The sequence below is a fragment of the Salmo trutta genome, chromosome 8, assembly GCF_901001165.1.
Source record: "Salmo trutta chromosome 8, fSalTru1.1, whole genome shotgun sequence".
Taxonomy (NCBI): Eukaryota; Metazoa; Chordata; class Actinopteri; order Salmoniformes; family Salmonidae; genus Salmo; species Salmo trutta.
The window spans coordinates 1,663,139-1,689,697 of NC_042964.1; the positions used below are offsets into that span (position 1 = coordinate 1,663,139).

General features: G+C 43.6%; 1 protein-coding gene across 2 annotated transcripts in view; it reads left to right on the top strand.

The window, feature by feature from the left end:
- The window catches only part of tlr2 (toll-like receptor 2), a 30,317-nt gene extending 4,884 nt beyond the window's left edge, over positions 1 to 25,433 (top strand). Inside the window, exons 2-16 of one of the 2 annotated variants that reach the window (XM_029759694.1) lie at positions 3,831 to 4,195; positions 12,818 to 12,963; positions 13,619 to 13,741; positions 14,572 to 14,836; positions 16,655 to 16,715; positions 17,038 to 17,105; positions 18,102 to 18,188; positions 18,398 to 18,583; positions 19,101 to 19,381; positions 20,284 to 20,385; positions 20,529 to 20,652; positions 21,064 to 21,415; positions 21,591 to 21,687; positions 24,681 to 24,765; positions 25,194 to 25,433. In XM_029759694.1, the coding sequence (XP_029615554.1) occupies positions 3,893 to 4,195; positions 12,818 to 12,963; positions 13,619 to 13,741; positions 14,572 to 14,836; positions 16,655 to 16,715; positions 17,038 to 17,105; positions 18,102 to 18,188; positions 18,398 to 18,583; positions 19,101 to 19,381; positions 20,284 to 20,385; positions 20,529 to 20,652; positions 21,064 to 21,415; positions 21,591 to 21,687; positions 24,681 to 24,765; positions 25,194 to 25,334 (2,421 nt within the window). In that variant the 5' untranslated portion in view covers positions 3,831 to 3,892 and the 3' untranslated portion in view covers positions 25,335 to 25,433. The remainder of the gene's footprint in view (positions 1 to 3,830; positions 4,196 to 12,817; positions 12,964 to 13,618; positions 13,742 to 14,571; positions 14,837 to 16,654; positions 16,716 to 17,037; positions 17,106 to 18,101; positions 18,189 to 18,397; positions 18,584 to 19,100; positions 19,382 to 20,283; positions 20,386 to 20,528; positions 20,653 to 21,063; positions 21,416 to 21,590; positions 21,688 to 24,680; positions 24,766 to 25,193) is intronic. The other variant, XM_029759695.1, reaches the window with a different exon arrangement.
- Positions 25,434 to 26,559: the final 1,126 nt, after the last annotated feature.

Below are 26,559 nucleotides of genomic sequence, written 5' to 3' on the forward strand. Positions count from 1 at the left end.
CCTATCCAAATAAAGTGTTACTGAACAAATGTTTTCTGTTGAAAAGCTGTTTACACATCTAAACCACACTGCCTTCCTCAGACGTACACAAATCTGTTTTGTTCAAAACTATATTATCTGTTTTAACTATGTGTGTTGTTATGTAACCAACCAACCAACCAACCAACCAACCAACCAACCAACCAACCAACCAACCAACCAATCGTCGCTCAACAGAAAAGGGAACTAACAAATAAGCCACTGATAACCAGAACGAAACAGGTTGAGTTTTAAAATGGGTTCAGGAAGTGGGTGTCTACTGACTGGGTAGTGGCTGGGTACCCTCGATTAGGTTCTTAAAACATCCCCCCCATGAACAGCCACTAAATTCGCCTGATAACAAACTACAAGAAAACCCAATTTAGATTTGGAAGTGAGAATAAAATGTTGAGCAACCCAAACAGGGAGACACAAAATAAAAGGTTTTGTATTGACAAACTTAAAGAGGGACGGCTAAAACAGCTCTTTCAACATCTATCCTTCAAACTGGAGCATCGGCTCTGCAGATCTTAAAGGGGAACCGCATTTTTGTTGTTGTCTCGCTCCTCAAGAAATGCTGGCGGCCATGACAGAAGCCAAACGGGAGTTGGCTTGGGGGTGTGGTTTGATGAGGGTGTTTTCATGGGTGTGTCCTTGCCACCACCAAGACACACCCATCTGTCAGAACCTTGCCTGCAGCTGTTTCCTCTCCACTCGTTCACAACAAAACAAAACCTCCAGCAGGTTGAGATCAATAACTACAGGCAGATGTACGGTGAGATGCTGGAGGCAGTGGCAGTGGCTGTTCAAGACCCTTTCAACTGGGGAGGCCAAGCTGGGGCCAGTTGTACTGTTAGGGGGGGAGGGGGGGCCAAGCTGGGGCCAGTTGTACTGTTAGAGGGAGGGGCCAGTTACATTAGACGTTATTGTTGTCATATCGTTTTGCATGTGGTACGATACTGCTGTGTTGCATCCTAAAGTCGTCCCTCTAGAAAATGTCTGGGTTAAATTAGTGTTCCGCTTTGCCACTGTCTAATAACGGATGTAAAAAAAAAAAGAACAATAGCAAAAAATGTGTTATGTAAAAATTATTTCATACTTCACATTTATGGGGGCCACAAGGGGGTCCAAAATTATTGTCACAGGGGCACATACATGTTTCTGTTAACACATAGTCATTGTTCTATTACCAATGGCAGTTAGGATAGGTCATATCTGATACACAAACAGGTACTGTGTTGAAACTTTGAACAGCTCAGACTAAACCTACCTAATTCTGAGGCGGCAGGTAGCCTAGTGGTTAGAGTGTAGGGGGGCAGGTAGTCTAGTGGTTAGAGTGTAGGGGAGGCAGGTAGTCTAGTGGTTAGAGTGTAGGGGAGGCAGGTAGCCTAGTGGTTAGAGTGTAGGGCAGGCAGGTAGCCTAGTGGTTAGAGTGTAGGGGCGGCAGGTAGCCTAGTGGTTAGAGCGTAGGGGCGGCAGGTAGTCTAGTGGTTAGAGCGTAGAGGTGGCAGGTAGCCTAGTGGTTAGAGTGGAGGGGCGGCAGGGTAGCCTAGTGGTTAGAGCGTAGAGGCGGCAGGTAGTCTAGTGGTTAGAGTGTAGGGGTTGCAGGTAGCCTAGTGGTTAGAGTGTAGGGGCGGCAGGTAGCCTAGTGGTTAGAGTGTAGGGGTTGCAGGTAGTCTAGTGGTTAGAGCGTAGGGGCGGCAGGTAGCCTAGTGGTTAGAGCGTAGGGGCGGCAGGTAGCCTAGTGGTTAGAGCGTAGAGGCGGCAGGTAGCCTAGTGGTTAGAGTGTAGGGGCGGCAGGTAGCCTAGTGGTTAGAGCGTAGGGGCGGCAGGTAGCCTAGTGGTTAGAGTGTAGGGGCGGCAGGTAGTCTAGTGGTTAGAGTGTATGGGCGGCAGGTAGCCTAGTGGTTAGAGTGTAGAGGCTGGCAGGTATAACAATAGCAACAATATACAACAATAGCCAGAGCGAATTTACCAGCTACATCTATCGACATTTGTCGCAGTGACATCATGAACATTGTATTGAAATGGTTACTTGCATAGTGGAGTCTTTTGTTTAGACATGTAGCTAGTTAAACCATAATCCCAACTCATAACGTTACTACCCTCCATGAATCTGCAGGTAGCTAACCAACCAGGTTCAATGATAGCTAGCTAACATTAGGCTAATAACTAGTAAAGCAAATGGCTCTGAGATACGAATAATAAGAGCATACACGTAGCGTTAGCTAGCGAGCCTAGCAGCTAACACCAGCTAGCTAGCTAACAGTACACTTTAACTTGAAATGAAAACGACTTTCTGTGAACATTAGAAAGGTGTAATATCTGAAAATGTATCTAGCTAGACTCTCTTACCCGTATACATCATGGATGGACGCTTCTCCCTCTGTCGGTCACGGATGCCATGGTTGCCCTTAGTTTGAAGATGTAATCCAGAAACAGGTGGTTTCTCCATCCACTTAGCAATCATACTGCCTTCCCTGTGGCTCAGTTGGTAGAGTATGGTGTGTGCAATGGGTTGTGGGTTTGATTCCCACGGGGGGCCAGTACAAAAAAAAAAATAATAATAATAATAATAAAATAAAAATGGATTGTATGAAATGTGTGCATTCACTACAGTAAGTCACTCTGGATAAGAGCGTCTGCTAAATTACTAAAATGTAAAAAAATTAAATGTATACTCTAATTCCACTGATTTCAAAACTCGGTCCTCCAGAAAGTGGAGAGCAACACTGATGCAGTTCTACTATGTGATATATTCTACTACGTGATATATTCTACTATGTGATATATTCTACTATGTGATATATTCTACTATGTGATATATTCTACTACGTGATATATTCTACTACGTGATATATTCTACTATGTGATATATTCTACTATGTGATATATTCTACTACGTGATATATTCTACTATGTGATATATTCTACTATGTGATATATTCTACTACGTGATATATTCTACTATGTGATATCTTTCAAAAGCTGTTCGACAGGATGATCTACACATACTGATCAGCTCAAATAGACAGAAGCGTGCTACATGGCAGACCAATCTGAACTCATCTCTCGGCATGTCCAGCCCACTCATTATCTCAGCCAATCATGGCTAGCGGGAAGGTTAGATGGCAGACCAATCCGAACTCATCTCTTGGCATGTCCAGCCCACTCATTATGTCAGCCAATCATGGCTAGCGGGAAGGTTACATGGCAGACCAATCCGAACTCATCTCTTGGCATGTCCAGCCCACTCATTATCTCAGCCAATCATGGCTAGCGGGAAGGTTGCTCCCTTTTTCTGTGGCAAATCCAACCAAGCTCGTAATTTAACAGTTTTATTCGTATTTACAGATGGCATACACGTTTGTTTATTAAGGCACATGAAAGTTCACATGTGCCCCCAAAAAAACAAAACATTTTCATTTAAAAAACAAAGTTTATGTTGAAATGTCTCTCCTGTGAAGACGTGACACGCGACATACGCCTAGTTTCCTGAAACAAGTCACATATGTGCACACGCAACTCAGGTCTGAATTTTCCTATGGTCCCTGGTCAAAAGTAGCGCACTATGTCTGTTTATGGAATATGGTGTCATTTGGGACACACTCTGAATGACATCAGCTGTTAACACTTTAAAATGTCTAAGACGATCAGGTTCAAGATGGTTTGATTTCATTTGATTGAGCTCACTAACACTTATGAGTATAGATCCTCATCCACATAGTTGGTATGTCAGAATGAAAGTAGACATCTTCTACCTTAAACAATCTCTTTTTCTTCATTTTTCTCTTTCTCTCTCTCTCCTTCAGTCTCTCTCTTTTTGTCTCTCTCTCTTCCTCTCTTTTTCTCTCTTTTTCCTTTCTTTTTCAGAATGGAGTCTCTGGCCATGCTGGTCCTCCTCTTCTTCTCTCAGGGTCAAAGTTCAACCCCAGAGGTTGAGAAGAGGTCAACGTGTGATCGATGTGACGAGCGTCTCTTCTGCGACTGCTCCTCCCGGAACTACCGACACGTTCCCACGGTAACCGTCACCGAGGTCGTAACCCTCGACCTCTCCTTCAACGACATCACCACGGTTGCTGAGGACGATCTGAGAGAGTACACGTGGTTACGAACCCTTGATCTCCGTAGCAACAGGATCCAGAGTATCCACGAATGGGCCTTCCACCTTCTGCAGGTAACCCATAGAGGTATATAGAGGGAACAACTTCTGCAGGTAACCCATAGAGTTATATAGAGGGCACACTTCCTGCATGTAACCCATAGAGTTATATAGAGGGCACACTTCCTGCATGTAACCCATAGAGTTATATAGAGGGTACTTCTCCTGCATGTACCCATAGAGTTATATAAAGGGTACTCCTTCTGCAGGTAACCCATAGAGTTATATAGAGGGCACACCTCCTGCAGGTAACCCATAGAGTTATATAGAGGGCACACCTCCTACAGGTAACACATAGTTATATAGAGGGAACATTGAGTTATTTGTTTATTTGGATCCCCATTAGCTTTTGGAGAAGCGGCAGCTACTCTTCCTGGGGTTCCACAAAAAAACACAAAACATGACAATTAACAAAACACTGGTACACTAATATACAAGGAAGGTAATGTGTGTGTTAGAGTGTGTAAGTGTGGTGTGCTTGTGTGTGTCACAATCCCTGCTGTTCCATGAGTTGTTTTAAAAAAAAAATGTTAAAGGTAATATATATGTACTGCTCAAAAAAATAAAGGGAACACTTAAACAACACATCCTAGATCTGAATTAAATAAATAAATAATCTTATTAAATACTTTTTTCTTTACATAGTTGAATGTGCTGACAACAAAATCACACAAATATAATCAATGGAAATCCAATTTCTCAACCCATGGAGGTCTGGATTTGGAGTCACACTCAAAATTAAAGTGGAAAACCACACTACAGACTGATCCAACTTTGATGTAATGTCCTTAAAACAAGTCAAAATGAGACTCAGTAGTGTGTGTGGCCTCCACGTGCCTGTATGACCTCCCTACAACGCCTGGGCATGCTCCTGATGAGGTGGCGGATGGTCTCCTGAGGGATCTCCTCCCAGACCTGGACTAAAGCATCTGCCAACTCCTGGACAGTCTGTGGTGCAACGTGGCGTTGGTGGATGGAGCGAGACATGATGTCCCAGATGTGCTCAATTGGATTCAGGTCTGGGGAACGGGCGGGCCAGTCCATAGCATCAATGCCTTCCTCTTGCAGGAACTGCTGACACACTCCAGCCACATGAGGTCTAGCATTGTCTTGCATTAGGAGGAACCCAGGGCCAACCGCACCAGCATATGGTCTCACAAGGGGTCTGAGGATCTCATCTCGGTACCTAATGGCAGTCAGGCTACCTCTGGCGAGCACATGGAGGGCTGTGCGGCCCCCCAAAGAAATGCCACCCCACACCATGACTGACCCACCGCCAAACCGGTCATGCTGGAGGATGTTGCAGGCAGCAGAACGTTCTCCACGGCGTCTCCAGACTCTGTCACGTCTGTCACGTGCTCAGTGTGAACCTGCTTTCATCTGTGAAGAGCACAGGGCGCCAGTGGCGAATTTGCCAATCTTGGTGTTCTCTGGCAAATGCCAAACGTCCTGCACGGTGTTGGGCTGTAAGCACTACCCCCACCTGTGGACGTCGGGCCCTCATACCACCCTCATGGAGTCTGTTTCTGACCGTTTGAGCAGTAACATGCACATTTGTGGCCTGCTGGAGGTCATTTTGCAGGGCTTTGGCAGTGCTCCTCCTGCTCCTCCTTGCACAAAGGCGGAGGTAGCGGTCTTGCTGCTGGGTTGTTGCCCTCCTACGACCTCCTCCACGTCTCCTGATGTACTGGCCTGTCTCCTGGTAGCGCCTCCATGCCCTGGACACTACGCTGACAGATACAGCAGACCTTCTTGCCACAGCTCGCATTGATGTGCCATCCTGGATGAGCTGCACTACCTGAGCCACTTGTGTGGGTTGTAGACTCCGTCTCATGCTACCACTAGAGTGAAAGCACCGCCAGCATTCAAAAGTGACCAAAACATCAGCCAGGAAGCATAGGAACTGAGTAGTGGTCTGTGGTCCCCACCTGCAGAACCACTCCTTTATTGGGGGTGTCTTGTTAATTGCCTATAATTTCCACCTGTTGTCTATTCCATTTGCACAATAGCATGTGAAATTTATTGTCAATCAGTGTTGCTTCCTAAGTGGACAGTTTGATTTCACAGAAGTGTGATTGACTTGGAGTTACATTGTGTTGTTTAAGTGTTCCCTTTATTTTTTTGAGCAGTGTATATATATATATATATATGAGCAAAAATGTCTAAAAACCTGTTTTTGCTTTGTCATTATGGGTTATTGTGTGTAGATTGATGTGGGGAAAAAAACGATTTAATCCATTTTAGAATAAGGCTGTAACGTAACAACATGTGGAAAAAGCCAAGGGGTCTGAATACTTTCCAAAGGCAGTGTGTGTCCATATAGGTAGGGTTAAAGTGACTAGTCAACAGGATAGATAATAAACAGCAACAGCAGCGTATGTGATCAGTCAAAAAAAGTTAGTGCAAAAAGGGTGAACGCAGATAGACCGGGTAACTATTGGTTACCTTTTTAACTAACTATTCAGCAGTCTTTTGTGTCATGGAGGTAGAAGCTGTTCAGGATCCTGTTGGTTCCAGACTTGGTGCATCGGTATCGCTGGCTGTGCAGAGAGGACAGTCTATGACTTGGGTGGCTGGAGTCTTTTGACAGTTTTTAGGGTCTTCCTCTGACATCGCCCAGTGTTAGAGGTCTTGGATGCCAGGGAGCTCATCCCCAGTAGTGGTGTACTGGGCCGTACGCACTACCCTCTGTAGCGCCTTGCGATCAGATGCCGAGCAGTTGCCATACCAAAGCAGTGACGTAGCCGGTCAAGATGTTTTCAGTGGTGCAGCAGTTGAACCTTTTGAGAATCTGAGGGACAAATCTTGGAACTTGAAGCTGTCAATCTGCTCCACTTCAGCCCTGTTGTTGTGGTTCAGGGTGTGTTCGGCCCTCCGTTTCCCGTAGTCCACGATCAGCTCCTTTGACTTGCTGACGTTGAGGGAGAGATTGTTGTCCTGGCACCACACTTTGTTGTGTTATGTGGGGCTGAAGCTATTGACCCAGAAGCTTGGCTCTCTCATTCCTCCCAAGCTTTTGGGAAGGAGGGTGGACGATGAGCCTGTCGTAGCAGATGTAAGCAATGTTCCCAAGCTCTCTGGCAGCTTTCCTAGCTGGGATAGCTTCTTTCTGTCTCTGACACACAGCTTCAGAGAAGTCCTGGTTGAGGAAAAGGTTGGATCCTCTCAAGTTATTGGCTCTCTCCAGAACAGAAGAGAGACATTTTGTCCTTAAACCTCAAGAACATGACCACTGTTGGCCTGTGTCTGTCAACTGGTTTGGTTACATGTTTTCTAGACCTTTGGGTGGGTGGTGGCTCCACCTCAATCTTCCTATGATCCACCTGTAGCTTTTCTGGGATAATTTTTCTGACATTCTCATCAGACTCCAACCAGTTTTTATGTGGAGACTCTAATATGCTTCCCACAACAATGTTATTCCTCCTGGATTGTCCCTCTAGTCTGATTTCTCAATCATTGTTAATAATGATTGACAGACATTGCTGATGTCATCTGGAGTGGACTTTTTTTGTAGTCACCTTTTTCATCGTCATCTTGCTGCAAGTCTCTTTCAGGACATCCGGTTATATAGAGAGCACCCTTGGTCCAAGGCCAATTAAACACAAACAACTGTTTTAAGTAAGAACTCGGCAGGTCTTGAAACCAAAAAATAAATTCACAGGAGAACCAAACAGCCTAACTTCACCCATGCTCTACCAAGGTTTCCCAAGTACACGAGTGTTGACCTAATATAGCAGCTATGTTGCTCTGCTGTACTTCAAACAATATGTAGGCAAGTTGTTTAGGATTCAAACCTACTCAAACAACCTAATTAGATATAATCATCCATTGCAGAGCTGTGTATATAGAGAGTTAGGCCTTTGAGGTGTCTGAATTATGACCCATTTACATGACACATTCTATATCAGCCATGTTAGAACCCCATTAACACTACAACATTCTATATCAGCCATGTTAGAACCCCATTAACACTACAACATTCTATAGCAGCCATGTTAGAACCCCATTAACACTACAACATTCTATAACAGCCATGTTAGATCCTCATTAACACTACAACATTCTATGACAGCCATGTTAGAACACCATTAACACCACAACATTCTATAACAGCCATGTTAGAACCCCATTAACATGACACTACAACATTCTATAACAGCCATGTTAGAACCCCATTAACACTACAACATTCTATAACAGCCATGTTAGAACCCCATTAACACTACAACATTCTATAGCAGCCATGTTAGAACCCCATTAACACTACAACATTCTATAACAGCCATGTTAGAACCCCATTAACACTACAACATTCTATAACAGCCATGTTAGAACCCCATTAACACTACAACATTCTATAACAGCCATGTTAGAACCCCCATTAACACTACAACATTCTATAACAGCCATGTTAGAACCCCATTAACTAATATGACACTACAACATTCAAAAACAGCCATGTTAGAACCCCATTAACACTACAACATTCTATAACAGCCATGCAAGAACCCCCATTAACACTACAACATTCTATAACAGCCATGTTAGAACCCCCATTAACACTACAACATTCTATAGCAGCCATTTTAGATCCTCATTAACACTACAACATTCTATAACAGCCATGCTAGAACCCCCATTAACACTACAACATTCTATAACAGCCATGTTAGAACCCCCATTAACACTACAACATTCTATAGCAGCCATGTTAGAACCCCATTAACACTACAACATTCTATAGCAGCCATGTTAGAACCCCATTAACACTACAACATTCTATAACAGCCATGTTAGAACCCCATTAACACTACAACGTTCTATAGCAGCCATGTTAGAACCCCATTAACACTACAACATTCTATAACAGCCATGTTAGAACCCCATTAACACTACAACATTCTATATCAGCCATGTTAGAACCCCATTAACACTACAACATTCTATAACAGCCATGTTAGAACCCCATTAACACTACAACATTCTATATCAGGCATGTTAGAACCCCATTAACACTACATCATTCTATAGCAGCCATGTTAGAACCCCATTAACACTACAACATTCTATAACAGCCATGTTAGAACCCCATTAACATGATACTACAACATTCTATAACAGCCATGTTAGAACCCCATTAACTAATATGACACTACAACATTCAAAAACAGCCATGTTAGAACCCCATTAACACTACAACATTCTATAACAGCCATGCTAGAACCCCCATTAACACTACAACATTCTATAACAGCCATGTTAGAACCCCCATTAACACTACAACATTCTATAGCAGCCATTTTAGATCCTCATTAACACTACAACATTCTATAACAGCCATGCTAGAACCCCCATTAACACTACAACATTCTATAACAGCCATGTTAGAACCCCATTAACACTACAACATTCTATAGCAGCCATTTTAGAACCCCATTAACACTACAACATTCTATAGCAGCCATTTTAGAACCCCATTAACATGACACTACAACATTCTATAGCAGCCATTTTAGAACCCCATTAACACTACAACATTCTATAGCAGCCATTTTAGAACCCCATTAACATGACACTACGACATTCTATAGCAGCCATTTTAGAACCCCATTAACACTACAACATTCTATAACAGCCATGTTAGAACCCCATTAACACTACAACATTCTATAGCAGCCATTTTAGAACCCCATTAACACTACAACATTCTATAGCAGCCATTTTAGATCCTCATTAACACTACAACATTCTATAACAGCCATGCTAGAACCCCCATTAACACTACAACATTCTATAACAGCCATGTTAGAACCCCCATTAACACTACAACATTCTATAGCAGCCATGTTAGAACCCCATTAACACTACAACATTCTATAGCAGCCATGTTAGAACCCCATTAACACTACAACATTCTATAACAGCCATGTTAGAACCCCATTAACACTACAACATTCTATATCAGCCATGTTAGAACCCCATTAACACTACAACATTCTATAACAGCCATGTTAGAACCCCATTAACACTACAACATTCTATATCAGGCATGTTAGAACCCCATTAACACTACATCATTCTATAGCAGCCATGTTAGAACCCCATTAACACTACAACATTCTATAACAGCCATGTTAGAACCCCATTAACATGATACTACAACATTCTATAACAGCCATGTTAGAACCCCATTAACTAATATGACACTACAACATTCAAAAACAGCCATGTTAGAACCCCATTAACACTACAACATTCTATAACAGCCATGCTAGAACCCCCATTAACACTACAACATTCTATAACAGCCATGTTAGAACCCCCATTAACACTACAACATTCTATAGCAGCCATTTTAGATCCTCATTAACACTACAACATTCTATAACAGCCATGCTAGAACCCCCATTAACACTACAACATTCTATAACAGCCATGTTAGAACCCCATTAACACTACAACATTCTATAACAGCCATGCTAGAACCCCCATTAACACTACAACATTCTATAACAGCCATGTTAGAACCCCCATTAACACTACAACATTCTATAGCAGCCATTTTAGATCCTCATTAACACTACAACATTCTATAACAGCCATGCTAGAACCCCCATTAACACTACAACATTCTATAACAGCCATGTTAGAACCCCATTAACACTACAACATTCTATAGCAGCCATTTTAGAACCCCATTAACACTACAACATTCTATAGCAGCCATTTTAGAACCCCATTAACATGACACTACAACATTCTATAGCAGCCATTTTAGAACCCCATTAACACTACAACATTCTATAGCAGCCATTTTAGAACCCCATTAACATGACACTACGACATTCTATAGCAGCCATTTTAGAACCCCATTAACACTACAACATTCTATAACAGCCATGTTAGAACCCCATTAACACTACAACATTCTATAGCAGCCATTTTAGAACCCCATTAACACTACAACATTCTATAGCAGCCATTTTAGAACCCCATTAACATGACACTACAACATTCTATAGCAGCCATTTTAGAACCCCATTAACATGACACTACAACATTCTATAGCAGCCATGTTAGAACCCCCATTAACACTACAACATTCTATAGCAGCCATTTTAGATCCTCATTAACACTACAACATTCTATAACAGCCATGCTAGAACCCCCATTAACACTACAACATTCTATAACAGCCATGTTAGAACCCCATTAACACTACAACATTCTATAGCAGCCATTTTAGAACCCCATTAACACTACAACATTCTATAGCAGCCATTTTAGAACCCCATTAACATGACACTACAACATTCTATAGCAGCCATTTTAGAACCCCATTAACACTACAACATTCTATAGCAGCCATTTTAGAACCCCATTAACATGACACTACGACATTCTATAGCAGCCATTTTAGAACCCCATTAACACTACAACATTCTATAACAGCCATGTTAGAACCCCATTAACACTACAACATTCTATAGCAGCCATTTTAGAACCCCATTAACACTACAACATTCTATAGCAGCCATTTTAGAACCCCATTAACATGACACTACAACATTCTATAGCAGCCATTTTAGAACCCCATTAACATGACACTGGGAATATTTAAATAATGCTATGTAACTGTCTAGAATTAGAACGATATTCAACATTCTAAAATGTGGCTGAACTCTGTAAATACTTGGCTCTGATCCACTGGAGCTGTCTAGCCCATGTCCACAAGGTGACCTCTGATCCATTGTAAAGAGAGGAGAGGAGCTGTCTAGCCCATCTCCACATACTGTATCTAGCCACAACCAGGCCTGCCCTCATAACAGCCTTGTTTCTGCCCTCATAACAGCCTTGTTTCTGCCCTCATAACAGCCTTGTTTCTGCCTTCATAACAGCCTTGTTTCTGCCTACTGCTACAGGGCCTGGAGTGTCTGCCCTCATAACAGCCTTGTTTCTGCCCTCATAACAGCCTTGTTTCTGCCCTCATAACAGCCTTGTTTCTGCCTACTGCTACAGGGCCTGGAGTGTCTGCCCTCATAACAGCCTTGTTTCCCCTCATAACAGCCTTGTTTCTGCCCTCATAACAGCCTTGTTTCTGCCTACTGCTACAGGGCCTGGAGTCTCTGCCCTCATATCAGCCTTGTTTCTGCCTACTGCTACAGGGCCTGGAGTCTCGGCCCTCATAAGAGCCTTGTCTCTGCCCTCATAACAGCCTTGTTTCTGCCCTCATAACAGCCTTGTTTCCCCTTTATAACAGCCTTGTTTCTGCCCTCATAACAGCCTTGTTTCCCCTTTATAACAGCCTTGTTTCTGCCCTCATAACAGCCTTGTTTCCCCTCATAACAGACTTGTTTCTGCCTACTGCTACAGGGCCTGGAGTCTCTGCCCTCATAACAGCCTTGTTTCCCCTCATAACAGCCTTGTTTCTGCCCTCATAACAGCCTTGTTTCTGCCTACTGCTACAGGGCCTGGAGTCTCTGCCCTCATAACAGCCTTGTTTCTGCCTACTGCTACAGGGCCTGGAGTCTCGGCCCTCATAACAGCCTTGTTTCTGCCATCATAACAGCCTTGTTTCTGCCCTCATAACAGCCTTGTTTCCCCTCATAACAGCCTTGTTTCTGCCTACTGCTACAGGGCCTGGAGTCTCTGGACTTGTCTTATAACCAGCTGGCTGCTCTGAATCCGGTCTGGTTCTCCAAGCTCCTCTCCCTACAACACCTCAACCTGCTGGGCAACTGTTACAGGACCCTCGGCCCTGGAGGGACGCTGTCTCTCTTCAGGTATGTGAACTGTAAGGCTGCTTCCCAAAAGGTACCCTAGTCCCAATCTAGTGCACTACCATTGACCAGGGTCGATAGTGAATAGACTGTATCAAAAGTGACATATAAGTGGACTACTTTTAGGTGATGGTGGTGATGGTGGTGATGGTGGTGATGATGGGGGTGATGATGTGATGATGATGATGGTGGTGATGGTGATGATGATGATGGTGATGATGGTGATGATGATGGTGACGATGGTGATGATGATGGTGATGATGGTGGTGATGATGGTGATGATGATGGTGGTGATGATGATGATGGTGGTGGTGATGGTAATGATGGTGGTGATGGTGATGGTGGTGATGATGGTGATGATGGTGGTGATGATGATGGTGATGATGGTGGTGATGATGGTGATGATGATGGTGATGGTGGTGATGATGGTGGTGGTGATGATGGTGGTGATGATGGTGGTGAGGATGGTGATGATGGTGGTGAGGATGGTGATGATGGTGATGATACTACTGATGATTCTACTGATGATGATGATGGTGTTGGTGGTGATGGGGATGATGGTGATGATGATGGTGATGATGACGATGGTGATGATGTTGGTGATGATACTACTGATGATTCTACTGATGATGATGATGGTGTTGGTTATTATCGTCAGGTCTCTGACCAGGCTGAGGTTTCTGAGGTTTGGGAACCCTGCTCTGGAGGAGGTGAGGAGAGGAGATCTGGCTGGAGTCAGACAGTTGGACCAGCTGGAGGTCTACGGGAATAACCTGAAGAGGTGAAGGAATGAAGGAAGGAAGGAATGAAGGAAGGAATGGGGAAGGAAGGAAGGAAGGAATGGGGAAGGAAGGAATGGGGAAGGAAGGAAGGAATGGGGAAGGAAGGAAGGAATGAAGGAAGGAATGAAGGAATGGGGAAGGAAGGAATGGGGAAGGAATGAAGGAATGAGGAAGGAATGAAGGAATGAGGAAGGAAGGAAGGAATGGGGAAGGATGGAAGGAATGGGGAAGGAAGGAATGAATGAAGGAAGGAAGGAATGAGGAAGGAATGAAGGAATGAGGGAGGAATGAGGGAGGAATGAGGAAGGAATGGGGAAGGAAGGAAGGAATGGGGAAGGGAGGAAGGAATGGGGAAGGAAGGATGGAATGGGGAAGGAAGGAAGGAATGGGGAAGGAAGGAATGGGGAAGGAAGGAAGGAATGGGGAAGGAAGGAAGGAGGAAGGAAGGAAGGAATGGGGAAGGGAGGAAGGAATGGGGAAGGAAGGATGGAATGGGGAAGGAAGGATGGAATGGGGAAGGAAGGAATGGGGAAGGAAGGAAGGAGGAAGGAAGGAAGGAATGGGGAAGGAAGGAAGGAATTGGGAAGGGAGGGATGGATGGATGGATGGATGGACGAATGAACGAACAAACAAATCATTAAATTAACTAAGGAAGGAGGAAAGAACGACGAACTGAAGGAAAGAAAGAATGGATGAATTAATAAATTAAAGAAGGAAGGAAAGAGGGAAGGAAAGAAGGAAGAGAGGAAGGCATGAATGAGTGAATGAATGGATTAAAACAACACAATAAAGTCAGGTAACTTATTTCCATTGTGGTCCTCATTATTAGGTATGACCCTGGAAGCCTTGGTGATCTTTGGCCTCTAAGGGTCGTGACCCTGCGTCTCCGAGGACCTTTCCAGGACAACCTGACACTCGTCTCCTCTATCTTCCATGACGTCTCCTACTCCGAAACCTTTCTGGTAGTCGCTGACGTCCTGCTGTCCGAGAAGACCTCCGCCGCACCGTTCAGCGAGATCAACCGGAGACGGGTACGGTCCATATTGTTCCAGAACGCAACCTTGACGGACGAGGCCATGATTCACGTCCTGGAGGTTTGTCATGTACACTGACCCGCTGTACAAATGCAGGATCTTTATTTGACTAGCTTCTCACAGAAGGAAAATAATCACGTAGCAACAAGAAATGTGAATTAATTATTGTGTGGATTAAAATTAATGGACATTTAGAAGCCCTCTTTAAACCTCAAATACACTACAAGTTTGCATTTCCTACTGTGCAGGACAATTCCTACAACAAAAGGGTGATCAAATTAAGATCCTGTAGACTGCTACTTGCTTTGGTGTGTTTATACTGTAGTGTTATCCTTTCAAATTGTCATCTTCACTGTTGATTTCTTCTTAAAGTCACTATTGTTATGTAGATATCATTATTATTTTCCTACACGACAAATCAACACACTGCTTAGTGTGAAGTCATATTTGCATATTTCCCAGAGTGACTTGCCTTTCGAGTGAATTGTAGAGTTACTACCCGTGACCGTATTTGTTAGTGACAGAAATATTATTGTTGACCATTCATCCATTTTCAGTCCGGTGGCCTTCACTAAGTCAGATCCTAAGCAAAAATGTAATTATAAATTGATTTCACATAATAGAACACATCCTTCATAAGGCCTTATTTTGAGGGCCTAGTGTTAACCTAATACAATGGCCTGAAATTCCTGGTTTACGGGCCACATCAGGCCTGCAAGTCACATTACGCTGGCTTGCAAAGTGATGTGTAATTCCTACTGGAATCCAACCAGAGTGGTGATATCCAATATTTTGAATTTTTATTCACCTGCATTCAGAATGACTGCTGGTTTGGAAAGTCTAAGATATGAGACTACCTAAAACATCTAAACTGGAAAAACACTTTCAGAAATGGGTGCAATAAGTAACAGATTGGATTAGTTTAGAAAAATTTATATTATTTATATTTAAGTAGTATAAGATTATGTTTTTGCAAAAACATAGATATTGAAACAAACAACCTGCAATAGAGCATGCTGGGAAATATTATAACGATGGGCGTCGTTTTGCTTTTAACACTGGTTATTAACACCAACATTGGGGTTCTTTTACACCAATGAGTGTTAATTTAATATATTTTTCACCCACAACCTGCTATCAGAATGACTGCTATGGTGAAGGACAAGGCAAACAGGACTAAATAAACCATCTAAACTGGAACAACTATCTCAGCAACAGGTGCAATAAGTCCGACACCTTACAGATTGGATTAGTTATTTATCTTTGTATAGTATAAGATTTATTAATGAATCAATGTGCATGCAGAAACATAGATATTAAAACTAACTATTCTAAAAATCTACCTAAAACAAAGCATTCTGGGAAGAATGATAATGAGGCCCCGCCCACGTTTTTCTCACTCTGAGTTCACAACAACACCACACAATGTTGATTCCACTGTGATTGAAATAACACTTCATTTATACACTACATGTGTTGTCAATTTCAATCCCACTGGTGTTAACCCCACTAGAATCAACACTCAGATATAACACTGGTGTTAAACCCACTAGAATCAACACTCAGATATAACACTGGTGTTAACCCCACTAGAATCAACACTCAGATATAACACTGGTGTTAACCCCACTAGAATCAACACTCAGATATAACACTGGTGTTAACCTCACTAGAATCAACACTCAGAATAACACACACAACACTTTTTTAACTTAACAGGGTTTAACAATTACACATTTTATGTGTGCTTTTGTGTGTGTGTGTGTGTGTGCGTGTATCTGTATGCGTGTGTGTGTGTGTATGCGTGTGTGTGTATACGCGTGTGTGTGTGTGAATACGTGTGTGTGTGTGTGTGTGTGTGTGTGTGTGTGTGGATAGGTTATGGACGGGGCTTCTCTTGAGTCCTTCGGATTAGAGGATGCAACGTTCTATGGTACAGGTATGGAAACAATTATAGGACATAGTTATGCGTTCAAATCCGGCCAAATGCGTTCTATAATTATTGTTATTATTATTATTTACAGACTGTGATTTATATTTGAAAGTTGCATTCGGTATTGTCACAACACATCATTAGTTTGTTACTCATTACTCATTCATTTATAACATTTTGATAGAAATCTATTTCCATATGCAGAATCCTGATAGAAATCTATTTCCATATGCAGAATCCTGATAGAAATCTATTTCCATATGCAGAATCCTGATAGAAATCTATCTCCATATGCAGAATCCTGATAGAAATCTATTTCCATATGCAGGCGCCTGGAAGCCGGCTAGACGGACTCACCTTGTCAACATGGACACAGTCTACTTCAGAAACATAGAGGTGAGGTAGTATTCACCTTAACACAACACTCGTCGAGAGGTTTGGGATCTCTTGTCATAACGGCTAAGGTGATTGGTTGATCAGATGTACATAAGTATTTGAAATATAAATATAAATTATTATTATTATTATTATTACACCGAACAAAAATATATAAAACAACATGCAACAAGTTTAGTTCATATCAGAAAATCAGTTAATTCAAATTAATTAATTAGGCCCTAATCTATGGATTTCACATGACTGGGAATACAGATATTGTACCTGTTGGTCACAGATAACTTAACAAAAAAAAAAGGTAGGGGCATGGATCAGAAAACCAGTCAGTATCTGGTGTGACCACCGTTTGCCTCATGCAGCGCGACACATCTCCTTCACATAGAGTTGATCAGGCTGTTGATTGTGGAATGTTGTCCCACTCCTCTTCAATGGCTGTGCGAATGTGCTGGATATTGGACGAAATTGGAACATGCTGTTGTACACATCGATCCAGAGCATCCCAAACATGCTCAATGGGTGACATGGCTGGTGAGTATGCAGGCCATGGAAGAATTGGGACATTTTCAGCTTCCAGGAATTGTGTACAGATCCTTGCGACATGGGGCCGTGCATTGTCATGCTGAAACATGAGGTGATGGCAGCGGATGAATGGCACAACAATGGGCCTTGGGATCTCGTCACGGTATCTCTGTGCATTCAAATTGTCATCAATAACACGCAATTGTCTCAGAAGGTGAAGGAGGTGAAGAAGCCAGATGTGGAGGTCCTGGGCTGGCGTGGATACACGTAGCCTGCGGTTGTGAGGCCGGTTGGACGTACTGCCAAATTCTCTTAAATTACGTTGGAGGTGGCTTATGGTAGAGAAATGAACATTAAATTATCTGGCAACAGCTCCGGTGGACATTCCTGCAGTCAGCATGGTGTTGTGTGACAAAACTGCACATTTTGCGTTTTTATTTTAGTTCAATGTATATATTTTGTATGTTTTATTATCAGGTCATGGAAGTCTTTAAGTTCACCTCCTTCCTGAACCTGGGGTTTCTACTGAAATACCTCAGACAGATCTCTATCATTAACTGTAAGGTAAACATGTTTATCATTTGTTTTACAAATAATAAAATATTTATTACTGAATAGTATGTACACTATTTATAACTTTGAAACGGTTAGTTCCAGCCAAGCAATCTGATTGGTCAAAGGGGAATTACAGACGTAATGGTTAATGAAAAATTACCGAATCACTTTATGATCATTTACCAAACCAATGAAACAAAATCTGTCTTCTCCTCCAGGTGTATGTGATGCCGTGTCTGACCTCTCACCTGTTGACCCAACTGGAGTACCTGGACTTGAGTAGTAACCTGCTGACTGACCTGACCTTGACGGAATCTCTGTGTCACGGGCATGGGATCCTGAGGAATCTCAGAGTTATTAACGTCAGCGACAACGCCTTAAAGTCCCTTTCCATCGTCAGCAAAGTGTGTAACTGTTGCACCCTATTCCCTATAACACTGCACTACCACAGTGCACTTTTGACTTTTTTATTGCTAAATTTGACTGTCCATAAGGCTTTGGTCAAAAGTAAGGCACAATATAGGGAATAGGGTGCAACAACTCCCTGTCTCTCATTAGCCAAGGGTGTACTGAGACTGCATCCCAAATGGCACCCTATTCCCTACATAGTGAACTACTTTGGATAACAGCCTAGGTAATGTAATTTGGTTAAGACTTCTAGTTAGGCGGCACCTGTTATATCAGCTTTGTAATTAACTTGTACTGTTTCTATCTATCATGTTTGACATCATATTGTTTTTAACCTCGAGAAGAGGACTGAAGAAAACCCATTAATAATAACGAATAATAATTTACAATTTATTGGTCAAATAAGCATCCTTCTGTTTTAGTCTTTCCATTTTAAGAGAAATGCTAAATAAGTACCATTGTAGAATTATTAATAATAACACATATTTTCTGTTTTAATTTCAAATCACCCAGCTCGTCACCCGTCTGGACAAACTAATCCACCTGGACATCAGTCAGAACGCCTACACCTCCATGCCTCCCACTTGCTCCTGGCCACAGACCCTGACTCACCTCAACATCTCGTGGGCTAAGCTGCAGAGGGTCACCCACTGTCTGCCCCTGACCCTGGAGATCCTGGATCTGGGACACAACGACCTGACGGCTTTCCATAGTGTTGCTCTCCCGGTCCTGAGGGAGCTGCACCTCTCTGGGAACAAGTTGAGGCGTCTGCCCCCTGGATGGTTGTTCCCTAGGTAGAGAGATGCCCAACTCCTTTTTAATTATATTATTATTTAAAACAAATTGGGGGATAGATCAGCTTTAATATTGCATATAGTTTGTAGCTTCTGTCAATGTAGTTGTCTGCGTCATTTCCGATCCCCCCATATATTTTTGGGAAATATGTACATAAATTAAATATATATATTTTCTTAGCTACACTCTTAGCTCAGCTCTTAGCTCAAGTCTTAGCTACACTCTTAGCTCAGCCCTTAGCTCAAGTCTTAGCTACACTCTTAGCGCAGCTCTTAGCTCAAGTCTTAGCTACACTCTTAGCTCAGCTCTTAGCTCAAGTCTTAGCTCAGCTCTTAGCTCAGCTCAAGTCTTAGCTCAGCTCTTAGCTCAAGTCTTAGCTCAGCTCTTAGCTCAAGTCTTAGCTCAAGTCTTAGCTCAAGTCTTAGCTCAGCTCTTAGCTCAGCCCAAGTCTTAGCTCAGCTCAAGTCTTAGCTCAGCTCTTAGTTCAGCTCTTAGCTCAGCTCAAGTCTTAGCTCAGCTCTTAGCTCAAGTCTTAGCTCAGCTCTTAGCTCAAGTCTTAGCTCAGCTCTTAGCTCAGCTCTTAGCTCAAGTCTTAGCTCAGCTCTTAGCTTAAGTCTTAGCTCAGCTCTTAGCTCAAGTCTTAGCTCAAGTCTTAGCTCAGCTCTTAGCTCAAGTCTTAGCTCAGCTCTTAGCTCAAGTCTTAGCTCAAGTCTTAGCTCAGCTCTTAGCTCAAGTCTTAGCTCAAGTCTTAGCTCAGCTCTTAGCTCAAGTCTTAGCTCAGCTCTTAGCTCAAGTCTTAGCTCAGCTCTTAGCTCAAGACTTCTTGTCTTGCATAAATAAATGAAAGGGTATTTAGTTGGAGTCAACAATCGAGAAAATGACATGTGTTTGTTTCCCGAAGCCTGGAGGTTCTCCTGATCCAGAGCAACACTCTCAACATGTTTGGACCCATGGACCTCCAACTCTACAGGAAGCTCCGAGCACTGCAGGCCGGTCAGAACAGGTCTGTGGGTGCTCAAAAGTACTAGTGCCCTATGTAGGTAATAGGGTCCTGCCTTAGATTTTTGTTGTTGATTAGTCTCTATCGATTCTAAAAATCAATGATCTCTGCAGCCCATAATTCCCATCCTTCTTCTTCTTCTTCAGGTTTGTGTGTTCCTGTGAGTTTGTCTACTTCATGGTCTGGAGGTGGGGTGGAGCAGTAGAGGGCAGCGTTGAGCTAACAGACAGATGGGATAACTACCTTTGTGACTCACCGCTGCCCCTGCAGGTCATTTAAATATTTATTATATTTACTATTATTTATCACTATTAGTACCATTTTTAAATGTTTATTATTATTATTGTTAACTATTTTATTATTTTAACTGCATGCTTATTTCTACGTTTATCTTATTTTTTTTTACTGAATAACTTTTCTATTTTTATTATCAAATGTACTGTGAGGAGAGCTTGCATTTCTCAGTACTGTGTATACTTCGCTGTATCCTGTGTAGGGTTGCAAAAATCGTGTAACTTTCAAAAGAAAAGTTCCAGGTTTTCCAGAAATACCAGGCTAGAAGTATTCCGGAATCAGGACGGAATAAGCAGGAAATCTGGGAATCCTCAGAATTTTGGGAATGTACCCGGACTTTTGCAAACCTAATCCCATGCATATAAAAAAATAATCTTTGATTTACAGGGCCAGAGGGTCGACCGCGTCCGGCTCTCACCGTTCCAATGCCACCGCATCCTCGTCGTGTCCGCACTCTGCGGTTGCGTGCTCGCTTCCGGAATCCTGTTTGTAATTCTGCTCTGGAAGCTCCACGTGGTGTGGTACGTGAGGATGATGTGGGCGTGGCTTAAAGCCAAACGGAATTCCGGGAACCAGAGGCGCCGGGATGCCGCAGGAAACGCCGAGCCCCTCTGCTATGACGCGTTCGTGTCGTACAGCGAGCAAGACGCAGAGTGGGTCGAAGAATTCCTGGTTCCAGAGCTGGAGAATTCCCAGCCTCCGCTCTCCCTCTGCCTCCACAAGAGAGACTTCCTGCCAGGTTGATTGATTTAATCCATCACTTATTCCCCCAGGTTCTTCCCTCTCTTCTTAGCTAGTTTATTCGTGTTTTCATCCCTTGCTTTTTATCTGTTTGGTTTTGTTGTACCGTGTCCTTAGGATTCTTTGAAAGGCGGTTTAAATTGAATGTATTTTGTTTCATTTTATTTCTTTAGGCCACTGGATCATCGACAACATTATCAATGCAATGGAACGCAGCCGACGTACACTCTTCGTCCTGTCGGAACACTTCGTCCACTCCAACTGGTGCCGGTACGGTTTCATTCTGTCCTGTCTTACTACTATGCAGAATGGACGGTTAAAGTATTTCAGCTGCTCAACTATAATTCATTAAGAACAACTTCTAGGCATCATTACAGGCTCATTCTTGAGATGGCGCCGGAAGAGGTCAATCAATCAATCAAATGTATTTATGAAGCCCTTCTTACATCAGCTGATGTCACAAAGTGCTGTACAGAAACCCAGCCTAAAACCCCCAAACAGCAAGCAATGCAGGTGTAGAAGCACGGTGGCTAGGAAAAACTCCCTAGAAAGGTCAGAACCTAGGAAGAAACCTAGAGAGGAACCAGGCTCTGAGGGGTGGCCAGTCCTCTTCTGGCTGTTTGGTGTTTGGTGAACAGGTCAGGTTTGGTGAACAGGTCAGGGTTCCATAGCCGCAGGCAGAACAGTTGAAACTGGAGCAGCAGCATGGCCAGGTGTACTGGGGAGAGCAATGAGTCATCATGCCAGGTAGTCCTGAGGCATGGTCCTAGGGCTCAGGTCCTCCGAGAGAGAGAAAGAAAGAGAGAATTAGAGAGAGCATATTTACATTCACACAGGACACCGGATAAGACAAGAGAATACTCCAGATATAACAGACTGACCCTAGCCCCCCGACACATAAACTACTGCAGCATAAATACTGGAGGCTGAGACAGGAGGGGTCAGGAGACACTGTGGCCCCATCCGATGATACCCCCGGACAGGGCCAAACAGGAAGGATATAACCCCACCCACTTTGCGAAAGCATAGCGCCCACACCACTGGAGGGATATCTTCAAACCACCAACCTGAGACATGGCCGAGTATAGCCCACAAAGATCTCCGCCACGGCACAACCCAAGGGGGGCGCCATCCGAGACAGGAAGATCACGTCAGTGACTCAATCCACTCAAGTGACGCACCCCTCCCATGGACGGCATGGAAGAACACCAGTAAGCCAGTGACTCAGCCCCTGTAATAGGGGTAGAGGCAGAGAATCCCAGTGGAGAGAGGGGAACCGGCCAGGCAGAGACGGCAAGGGCGGTTCGTTGCTCCAGTGCTTTTCTGTTCACCTTCACACTCCTGGGCCAGACTACACTCAATCATAGGACCCACTGAAGAGATGAGTCTTCAATAAAGACTTAAAGGTTGAGACCGAGTCTGCGTCTCTCACATGGGTACGCAGACCATTCCATAAAAATTGAGCTCTATAGGAGAAAGCCCTGCCTCCAGCTGTTTGCTTAGAAATTCTAGGGACAATTAGGAGGCCTGCGTCTTGTGACCGTAGCGTACGTGTAGGTATGTATGGCAGGACCAAATCGGAAAGATGGGTGTGAGCAAGCCCATGTAATGCTTTGTAGGTTAGCAGTAAAACCTTGAAATCAGCCCTTGCCTTAACAGGAAGCCAGTGTAGAGAAGCTAGCACTGGAGTAATATGGAAAAGTAGAGGAAAGTAGAGCATTGCAGTAGTCTAATCTAGAAGTGACAAAAGCACGGATACATTTGTCTGCATCATTTCTGGACAGAAAGTTGGCTGCTGGTTACTGTAGTAGCGTGGTAGCAACACGCTACTACAGTGTGTTGCACTCTAATATGTCCCTGCTACAACACATAACAATACTGCTGTTTAATAGTGTCCCTGCTACAACACATAACAATACTGTTGTTTAATAGTGTCCCTGCTACAACACATAACAATACTGTTGTTTAATAGTGTCCCTGCTGCAACACATAACAATACTGTTGTTTAATAGTGTCCCTGCTGCAACACATAACAATACTGTTGTTTAATAGTGTCCCTGCGGCAAAACTTAACAATATAAATCAAATTTTATTGGTCACATGGTTAGCAGATGTTATTGGTCACATGGTTAGCAGATGTTATTGGTCACATGGTTAGCAGATGTTATTGGTCACATGGTTAGCAGATGTTATTGGTCACATGGTTAGCAGATGTTATTGGTCACATGGTTAGCAGATGTTATTGGTCACATGGTCAGCAGATGTTATTGGTCACATGGTTAGCAGGTGTTAATGCGAGTGTAGCGAAATGCTTGTGCTTCTAGTTCCCGACAGTGCAGTAATATCTAACAAGTAATCTAACAATTCCCCAACAACTACCTAATACACACAAATCTAAAAGGATGGAATAGGAATATGTACATATAAATATACGGATGGCCGAACGGCATAGGCAATATATGGTATAAAATACAGTATAAACATATGAGATGAGTGATGCAAGATATGTAAATATCATTATTAAAGTGGCATTATTTAAAGTGACTAGTGATCCATTTATTAAAGTGACCAATGATTTCAAGTCTGTATGTAGGGCAGCAGCCTCTCTGTGTTAGTGATGGCTGTTTAATTAACAGTCTGATGGCCTTGAGATAGAAGCTGTTTTTCAGTCTCTCGGTCCCAGCTTTGATGCACCTGTACCGACCTCGCCTTCTGGATGATAGCGGGGTGAACAGGTAGTGGCTCGGGTGGTTGTTGTCCTTGATGATCTTTTTGGCCTTCCTGTGACATCGGGTGGTGTAGGTGTCCTGGAGGGCAGCTAGTTTGCCCCCACATAACAATACTGTTGTTAATAGTGGAACTCAGAGTGGAGCTCAGAGTGGAGCTCAGAGGAGTTAATAGTGGAGCTCAGAGTGGAGCTCAGAGGAGTTAATAGTGGAGCTCAGAGTGGAGTTAATAGTGGAGCTCAGAGTGGAGTTAATAGTGGAGCTCAGAGTGGAATTAATAGTGGAGCTCAGAGTGGAGTTAATAGTGGAGTTAATAGTGGAGTTAATAGTGGAGCTCAGAGTGGAGTTAATAGTGGAGCTCAGAGTGGAGCTCAGAGTGGAGTTAATAGTGGAGCTCAGAGTGGAGCTCAGAGTGGAGTTAATAGTGGAGCTCAGAGTGGAGTTCAGAGTGGAGCTCAGAGTGGAGCTCAGAGTGGAGCTCATAGTGGAGATCAGAGTTGAGTTAATAGTTGTAACATAATAATATTGTTGTTCCAGGTATGAGTTGGACTTTTCCCACTTCCGTCTGTTTGACGGGGACTCCGAGGCGGCCGTCCTGGTGCTTCTGGAACCCATCTCCAAGGTAGGGAGGAGCTAGGCTGCACATCAAATGGCTCCCTATTCCCTATATAGTGTACTACTTTAGACCAGAGCCCTATGGTACCCTATTCCCTATATAGTGCACTACTTTAGACCAGAGCCCTATGGGTCTCCCTTTTCCCTATATAGTGCACTACTTTAGACCAGAGCCCTATGGAACCCTATTCCCTATATAGAGCACTACTTTAGACCAGGGCCCTATGGTACCCTATTCCCTATATAGAGCACTTCTTTAGACCAGGGCCCTTAGGGAGACCCATAGATCTCTGGTCAAAAGTAGTGCACTATATAGCGAATAGGGTGTCATTTTGGAGACAACCCAGACAACCCTCATCCCATCTTCAAGGATGATCAAATGTGTGTATCTGTGTGTGTGTGTGTGTGTGTGTGTTTGTGTGTGAACATCCCAAGGACGACGTTCCCAAACGCTTCTGCAAGCTCCGCAAGTTGATGAGCTCTCGTACCTACCTGGAGTGGCCGCAGGAGGACGAGAGGAGGGCAGAATTCTGGAGCAACCTCCGTCTGGCCGTGAGGGGGGGAGATGAGCTGTGATCCAACCGGGTTCCGGGAAGTCTGGAATTCCGGAACAATTACAGAATTATTCTCTTTTCTGCCGACAGTAAAGATTGATTGGTTGATGGGTTGGTTAAATGTTTGGTTGGTTTATTAATTGATTGGTTGGGTTGATTAATTGATTGGTTTGGTTAATTGGCTGGTTGGTTGATGGGTTGGTTAATTGATTGGTTGGTTGGGTTGATTAATTGATTGGTTGGGTTAATTGGCTGGTTGGTTGATGGGCTGGTTAATTTATTAGTTGGGTGGGTTGGTTAATTGATAGGTTGGGTAGTGGTTTGGTTATTTGATTGGTTGGGTGGGTGGGTGGGTAGAGGGCTGGTTAACTGATTGGCTGGGTGGGTGGTTGGGTAGAGGGCTGGTTAACTGATTGGTTGGGTGGGTGGTTGGGTAGAGGGCTGGTTAACTGGTTGGTTGGGTGGGTGGGTAGAGGGTTGGTTAACTGATTGGTTGGGTGGGTGGGTGGGTAGAGGGCTGGTTAACTGGTTGGTTGGGTGGGTGGGTAGAGGGTTGGTTAACTGATTGGTTGGGTGGGTGGGTGGTTGGGTAGAGGGCTGGTTAACTGGTTGGTTGGGTGGGTGGGTAGAGGGCTGGTTAACTGGTTGGTTGGGTGGGTGGGTAGAGGGTTGGTTAACTGATTGGTTGGGTGGGTGGGTGGGTAGAGGGCTGGTTAACTGATTGGTTGGGTGGGTGGGTGGGTGGGTAGAGGGTTGGTTAACTGATTGGTTGGGTGGGTGGGTGGGTAGAGGGCTGGTTAACTGATTGGTTGGGTGGGTGGGTGGGTAGAGGGTTGGTTAACTGATTGGTTGGGTGGGTGGGTAGAGGGCTGGTTAACTGATTGGTTGGGTGGGTGGGTGGGTAGAGGGCTGGTTAACTGGTTGGTTGGGTGGGTGGGTAGAGGGTTGGTTAACTGATTGGGTGGGTGGGTAGAGGGTTGGTTAACTGATTGGTTGGGTGGGTGGGTAGAGGGTTGGGTTGCTTATCCTTATTCTGGAAGTCTGTTTGGAATAATAATTTGTCATTGTTTTGACTTTACTTCACCAAGTTGTCCTTTATTTGACCAAGTTGTCCCGTTCAGATCAAAATGTTATTCATTCAGTATTTTTTGATCACATTAGAAAGCTGATACACTCTAAAACACATGTTAAAACTTCTTAGGGCTAGGTGTCCCGTCAGCAGGACACCTGTCGTCAATTTCCAGTGA